At 35.8% G+C, this 7,996-nt stretch overlaps 1 protein-coding gene and 2 long non-coding RNA genes across 3 annotated transcripts in view; 1 reads left to right on the top strand and 2 right to left on the bottom strand.

Annotated features, from left to right (window-relative positions):
• LOC107610027 (transcription initiation factor IIF subunit beta) overlaps positions 1 to 2,628 on the bottom strand; it is a 3,690-nt gene extending 1,062 nt beyond the window's left edge. Inside the window, exons 1-4 of the mRNA XM_016312096.2 lie at positions 2,272 to 2,628; positions 1,480 to 1,588; positions 988 to 1,121; positions 819 to 893 (exon numbers count right to left, since the gene is read on the bottom strand). Coding sequence (XP_016167582.1) covers positions 819 to 893; positions 988 to 1,121; positions 1,480 to 1,588; positions 2,272 to 2,466 — 513 coding nt within the window. The 5' untranslated portion in view covers positions 2,467 to 2,628. The remainder of the gene's footprint in view (positions 1 to 818; positions 894 to 987; positions 1,122 to 1,479; positions 1,589 to 2,271) is intronic.
• Positions 3,173 to 4,779, top strand: LOC107608247. Its single transcript, XR_002350244.1, has 2 exons — positions 3,173 to 3,918; positions 4,008 to 4,779. It is a non-coding gene; the product is annotated as an uncharacterized LOC107608247 (long non-coding RNA).
• LOC110264315 overlaps positions 4,460 to 7,996 on the bottom strand; it is a 7,526-nt gene continuing 3,989 nt past the window's right edge. The window contains exon 3 of the long non-coding RNA XR_002350245.1: positions 4,460 to 5,665. This is a non-coding gene — a long non-coding RNA (uncharacterized LOC110264315). The remainder of the gene's footprint in view (positions 5,666 to 7,996) is intronic.

The raw sequence follows: 7,996 nt of genomic DNA, 5'->3' as shown, positions 1-7,996 counted from the left end.
CAGTTACATAAAAAAGAGAAGACAATATTAATAGTATTTTATAAAATTACAAGATATCAATGCATTTATGGTGTTAAGAAGTTGTCACGTACCTTTTTAATTAAAATTAATTCTTTTAAAAATTTCAAAAACTTTAAAACAAATCATAAATTATTAATTAACTCAAAAGTATCTGTACCCTTATAGAATACAAGATACAACTCTCAAAATAAAACAATAGTCCAAATAAACTATCATGAAAAATAAGGTAAAAGTTTTTCCTTTCAACAATATAAGTCTAGAAGAAAAATAGTATTTTTTAAAAGAATATCTAAAGTACACAATGTGATTACTAAAACATAATGAAGTAATTCATTATTAATTTTCTATATAATGATAAATACGTTAATATTTTAATATTATTAAAAAATAAACGAATTTCTAAAAAATGGATATAAAGATGATTATATAAATTAATTTCAAAAAGTATAAAGACCACTTGAGTATAGGTATTAAATTGGTTAAGTGAAAATATTAATGAGAAAAAATAAGTGAAACTTAAACCCATTACATAGTTAAAATAATGACATATAAAATCACAAAACCATGTAAGATTGTTTATTTCATCAAGAATAGATCCCATATATAAATGTAGTTCTTTAAGACCAAGGCCCGGGGCCGGTTTATCCGCCCTGTATATAATGAGCTATATATTACAATGAATTTGCCATTAATGTAAGACATAGACATACAAAGCCCAGAATTCTATATAAGCATAAGAAAATGATGTAGAGTCAACTACGAGCATGTTATCATACAAAGTATAGAAAGTGGGTTACCTTTGAATTGGATGAAACTAGACCAATCATTCCAGGCATTGGCCTCATTAATACTCCACGATCATTATCAATAACCTTCCAATTGAATCAAGGGAACTAGAATCAACTTTTTAATCATAGAAATATAACATTATAAAGGAACAATGAAATACTAAACATGAAGCACTACCTGTATTTGTCGATTTTTTATCATGGATTTGTTTGTTCTCTCACGACACAATTTGCCATACTCTTCAATGTTTTCACCATGGGGCTTCATATCGAACTTATGTTCAACCTTCCCTTCCATTGCAACCTTGCCACCTAAAGTACATAAACATAAAACCCGTTAACAGGCTTAAGGTAGCTATGATTCAAGTATAACACATCTCACGGGCCATTGTACTACAGTGGTGACTACTGCGCAACCATTGCAAAATGAGATTCAGGTGAACATGAATATTTATTAGTTTTATTACACCAATATTAAACAATTGTTTCATTGCTTAAACTCAATGACTTTCCATCTCACATTTACTTAGTTATCTTCCAACTATCCCTTCTCGACATAAACATCCAACTCAATGCAACACAATCTTGCTTGATCCAATAAGAGATAATTGAAATTCCTACCAGTAAACAAGAACAAAAAGTGTAATTAAGCTGACAATACGATTCTGACCTTGGCTTGTCTCTGAGAAAACACACATAGGTACAAAGTCTTTAAACATATTCAGGGAATATGTTTTTGGCATATTAACAGCATCAGTCCCAGCCATCTCCATCGTAAACTGACATAGTTATGAGAGAGTATAAACGAATTTTCTCACATTAATACAGGCAGAGAATATTAATCAAGATTCAAGAGCATTTAAATATATAAAGATGAATCTAAAATCTGAAAACTTCAATTTAATAGCAAAGTCAATACATTAAAATTGAACAATAGCGGGGAAACATGTGAGTTGAAGGTTAGCTACTACTCTTAATTTGTTGAATGCAATTTATAAGTAATTCACTTTACAACATTATGGTAAATTAACAAGGAAAACAAATGAAAATTCAATTAATAATACCCAAAAAAAAAAAGGGCTGAACACAGAGTAGAATAAATATAAGGGATTTGGTGTCTTGTAGCTTTTCGAAACAAAGAACTTCAATTATAAATCCGTAAATCACACTAGTTCCTAAAATCAGTAGTCATAAAGCACTTCGCTTTCAAGCCAATATGCCTAGAAGAATCCACACGTGACCGAGAAAAATAAACAAGCTGCCAATTTTGCATAATCTGATATCACAGCAGCGTAAGACTTTGGAAGAAAACAGCTAAACCTAACAGCTAATAAATCTAAAGAGTGATGAACTATCCTAAACGGATCTAGCACAACAGGAGAAGCGAATTAGCATGATGCAGAAGCTGAAAACAAGGGAAAAATCGAGGGGGGAAAAGGGGAATTTAGGGTTTGGGGGATACCTGAAGAGCAGAGGGGTCATCGGCGTGGAGAGGATCAAGGGAGAGAACGACCTTGGCAAGTGGCTGAGAAGGAGGGTGGTTCTGCCACGACTTGGAAACGACAAGAGGGCACTTCATAAGCCACACAGATCGCTCCGCCTTGGAAGTCTCCAAGTTGGAGGTGCTGCTGCCAACATAACCGTTTTCCTCCTCCATCTTCTTATGCTTCTTTCTCTCACACTTTCCCCTTTCCTTCTTTTGTTTTCTTGCCCCTTTAACAAACCAGACTCGCCTCTGGGACCTGCATCACAACCCTTAGTCAATTCTGCTGACTTCACTTGGACCTTCTCCTAATTAAATGGGCTCCCAGCCCACTACTCATACCATGCTACTGATCCTCACATCCTTATGGACCCAAAATGTACTACTTAGTGCATATTATTTTTTGCAATTAACCCCCCTATCTACATGATAAACTTTAAGTTACCTATATGTCCAAAAAAAAAATTCACCTATATAAAAAAAAAAAAACTTTCATGTTTATGCCTTATATTTATATGAAGTTTTTTCTTTTACATTTATAGTTTTGAGAATCAAATCGAAGCGGTCAAACCAACAGACGAGTTAAATTTGAATAATCAGAGATTGATCATTGGATTGATTCGGGTCAAGATTAAAAAAAACTTGGAAACGAAATAGTTAAAAATCGAAAAAATGGATTAAAAAATCAGTAATTGGTGGAATTAGTGCAGTTTTTTAGTGGTTAGCTGATTTAAAATAATAAACTACAAAAAAGTTTAATTTTTTAAAATTGATATATTTTATATATAAATATATTATTTTATTATATTCAATTTAATGTCTTTTTTTTTTAAAGGTAAACTTGTAATTTATTGCATAAAAAGTGACAAATACAATATCAGCATAATTTAGTATTGAGAGATGCTATGGTGCCGAAAGAAAGATCCTTCAGCAGCTACGGAGAGTGCATGTCACATGGTGATGGCTACACGTGTCTCGTTAAAGTGTTCATCATGGTTCGAGGCGCTGCAGTTGAAAGCAGGCAGTTCAAGAGAGGATTTCAAGGTTCAGAAGGTTTGTGTCAGACTCTCTTATTAACAACGAGATTAAGAAATAAATATTTGTGTCAGACTCTCTTTTTCATGGTCCAGTTAGTCCTTATTGTTGACATATTGGTGTCCAGGTCCATATTGCAAATAAATAAATATTATAATTACTTTGTTAACATAAATTGATTAGCATTGCTTAATGCAATATTTTACTGAAATCTACGTCACATCTCTTCTGAAGTGCGAGACCTACGTCTGAACCCTCCAAGTACATGCTGCAGCTATGGGAAAGCTACTCACGCATCAACAACACACTCCAACTTGACACGTTTTCACCAGCATGTGCAGAGGAATCTATGCCTCAGCACCAGAGAATTTTCCTTTAGTATTTGGTATTAATGAAATGACAAACTTAAAGGGGTGAAGAAAAAGCTAAAGAAATTGAAAAAGAAGCTTAAAGCCTCGACTGTCTTTGCATGCAGTGAGCTCTGTACTGGTTCACTTTCATCGTTTCCTGGGACAGAACTTCCCCACCAGGTTCTCATCGGTTTTGTTCAACGGTGAAGGAGTTCCGCGCCAACAAAAGTTTCCAAAGGAGGTAAGCAATTTCACCCTTTTTTTTTTCTTGAAGTCTGCTTGAGATTTAAAATTCTCCACCATTTGATTCCACCATTGTCATGCTTATAGGTTTGTGTCTCTTAAGATGTCATTGGCAAATTGGGACCTGTTCCATACCGCCATGGACTTCGAGCAGAAAAACACCGCGTGCAATGTGGTTTCTGGCTTTGTCAAGCATCTTAGGCCAAAGGGATCAATGTTGGAGATTCTGTTATGCATCTTCTCCAGCACTGCTATACCCTCATGGACTAATCTCTATATGAAGTTTCGAATTTTCGGCTGACACTATATATTCTAGATTTGTTGCCATAAGTCTTTCATTTGAAATCGGGGGTTTAAACTTTCTATCGGCAAATGATAGAACTAGTATGCAATCAAGTACCCTGAATTCATTGAGTGTTGCCCTGTTTTGTCATTCACCCAAACAATTGATTCCCCTCTTTGTTCAATTGAGATTTTGCAGATTTGTGCTACAATTTCTGCATTAAAATTTTCCTGTAATAGCTCCATGTTCCACTCGCCAGTATCTGTTATCAGCTGCTGGACCCAATGCATTTCAAGATTTTGTTCTGCTGCTGCTGGGAACCTGAAAAGGAGTTGGTCTCCGAACCACGAGTCTTTTCTTATTCTGGTGGAGCCATGGGTAGTGACACTGAATCTAACGCCTTTCCCTAGAACCTTTCTGTCCTCCAAGAGATTCCGTCAAGCCCAAAAAGGTCTGAATCCAGGCTTTGCTTCCGAGAAAAAGGTATATCGAAAATATTTATTTTTGTAGATTTTATATACCAGTGAATGTGTTCTTGTTAGAAGTTTTTATCCTTGTTTGGCTAGCATTGATAAGTTGAAAGCTTTGAGATTTTTAAAACCCAAACCTCTTGGATTTTTGTCTGCTGATTGAGTCCCAACTTATCCAGTGTATTTTTCTCTAATTCTATTTTTGTCCCCGCCAAAACTGCATCATTATTTTATGAATTTCATCTAAAAGAGTATATAAAAGCTTAAAATAATTAAGCGAGTAAATCGGTATCGTTGTGCTAATCACCTTTATCAGAATCTCTCTTTCGCTTGCCGAAAACATCGTTCTTTTCCAGTGCTGCAACTTCTTTCTAACCTTATCTTTAACAGATGAGAATGTTTCTCTTTTGGTTCTATTGATAACTGACGGAAGGCCCAAATAATGGTCTTGAGCACCAATATTAGGAAACCCAATCAAAGTAGCTAGTTCTGTCCAGGTTGTTTGAGGCATATTCTTGCTGAAAAAAATGGCCGACTTGTTTAGATTAATGAGCTGGCTACTCAGCTCGCTGTACCGCTGTAGGATGCCTAGGATCTTGTCACATGATCACATATTAGCTCTTCCAAACAATATAGAATCGTCTACAAGTAATAGGTGGTTAATGGAGGAGCATCTACTATTCAACCAAAATCCCTGCAGTAGGTTATTCTGTTTTTCTTTGTGGAGCAGAAGGGACAGTCCCTCTGCACAAATAAAAAAAAAAAGATAGGGAGAGAGGGAATTTTCTTTACGGAGCCCTCTGCTTGGCCTAAAGAAGCTAGTAGGAATTCCTTCCACAACAACAGAATAAGAGATTGTAGACACACACTCTTTAATCCACCCAATTCACTTATCATAGAAACCCAGTTTCTCCATCATAAACCAAAGAAGACTCCATTCAACCCTATCATAGGCTTTACTCATGTTAATTTTAAGTGCCATATCATGATTACTATACTCCTTGTAACATCCTTACTTTTAACACCTCATGATCGTACTAAAAGTTCATGTGTTACTTACCTCTAATCCTTTAATTTTCATACTATATTTATTTAATATTGAGCCTTCGCAAATATAAAACGAATACTTAGTTACGAAATCGAAGAGTCTTTACTTTAACTCACTTAATCAAATATTAATATCCACATAATAAATAAATACATAGACTTAACCAAATCACCTCAAATACAAGTCCTGTCCCTCTAAAAATCTCAAAATAACAAATGGCGATGGGTAAAACCTCAACTAAACTAACAAACAGAAAGTACAACATATATAAACAAAGCTATGTAGATAAGTCATGGCTCTGCGCCAAAGCTTCCTGAACCTGTCACTGAAAAAGAAATTCTATAGGGGGGTGAGAACATCGTCCTCGAAAGGGCTCTCAGTAAAGGGTTTTTAAGAATTGTCATAAGAGGATATTTAAAAGAAAAGTGCTTTTCAATGACAGTAATCATTGCTCGTCTTATGAATATTTTTGAAAACCAACTGTTAATCATCGAAAAATCCAAACCCTTTTTGAAAACCATTAGTTAATTACCAAAAATCCGAGTTCCTATTTGAATTTATAAAAAATCCAATTAAACACAAAATCTCTTAACCTTTTACTACATGCACTAAAGAAGTAATTTCATCAAACTTATATTGACCCATCCAATCACAGTCTCAACCCAAACATAACCAAATCACGTTTTCGGGCCCAACACAACATCAAATCACAATCTAACCACCATAATCCAAATCAACAATAACAATCACAAGTAATGCAGTTCAAACACAATCAAGAGCAATTACATCAAGTATAGTAATTAGCAGTTAAACAAAATTATTCACATAAGCAAACCAAGTATAATATACACACCCAAACAATGTCACATAAATGCATATGATGCATGCCTGTCCTACTGGCTGTGATATCACTTGTCGGTTCAAAATGCCAACCTGACACATCCCCGGGATGTCGCCTTTCTACCACGACCAGGGTTATAGTGCCCTGCTCACTCTTTCTAGTGCCCAGCACTTTATCTTGCGCCCTGTGAGTTATAGTGCCCGAGTGCCCTACTCACTCTTGCAGCAAAGAATCTGCCACACTAGGGATATAGTGTCCTGCACACTATTGACCCATGGATATAGTGCCCGGGACACTCTTTCGGGTTATAGTGCCCGAGTTCACTCTGGCAGCAGAAAGGTTATGTGAGCGGGAGACTGCCTCAGTCCTCACATCTCAAACGTAGGCGGGAGACTGCCTTAGCCTCTACGCTGCTACCACGACAAGCGGGAGACTACCACAGACCTTGTCCGAGGTGCATAACGACTTACCAAATCAATGCATGTCACGTGAGCGGGAGACTACCACAGCTCTCACATCCGAACATAGGCGAGAGACTGTCATAGCCCCTACAATGAAGAACAATGCATATCACAATCACATACTCAATCTTAGAGATCACTGCTCATAGCACAAGTCCACTTATACTCATTTCATTGGCCATAATCATTCTCGTTATCACATCTCTTTTCAAAAACAAATTCAAATTCTTTTTCTTTTTCTTAAAACTCCTTTCACCACAACTTAAAAAATGGGATTCTTTAATCAAACTCAAGACATAGTTCTTTTCATATTAAATCGAGTTTAGAACATAATCATTTTCTTAATGAATCAAAATCAAAACAAAATCCTTTTCTTAATAAGTCAAACTTAAAACAAAATACTTTTCTTAATAAATAAAAGGGGTAAGTATGGTTTTGGTCCCAAAAGTTTAGCGCCAGAATCGAAACCGTCCCTCATCTAATTTTCAATTTAGAATCGTCCTTAACGTTTTTTTTGTATTAAAATCGTCCTTTTTATTTAAATTTTTAATTTAATTCCTAAACTACCCCTGCTTAAAAAAGGGGTAAGTATTGTTTTGGTCCCTAACGTTGAAACTGAAAATCGAAACCGTCCCTCATCTAATTTTCGATTTAGAATCGTCCTTAACGTTTTTTTTTTCATATTAAAATTGTTCTTTTTAATTTTTTTGGACAAAAATACCCTCACCACTACCAACACAATTACCTCATCCACCACCACCACTACCAACACCAACACCACCGCCACAACCAGCACCAACACCACTACCACCACCATCACCACCAACACCAACACCAACACCAACACCACCACCACCACCACCACCAACACCAATACCACCACCAACACCAAAAACACTAAACAACAACAACAACACCATACCACCACAACCACCATCAACACCAACACCACCACCACCACCACCACCATCAA

The sequence above is a fragment of the Arachis ipaensis genome, chromosome B07, assembly GCF_000816755.2.
Source record: "Arachis ipaensis cultivar K30076 chromosome B07, Araip1.1, whole genome shotgun sequence".
NCBI lineage: Eukaryota > Viridiplantae > Streptophyta > Magnoliopsida > Fabales > Fabaceae > Arachis > Arachis ipaensis.
The sequence above is the reverse complement of the archived record's forward strand: the minus strand, read 5'-3'. Positions and strand labels throughout refer to the sequence as shown.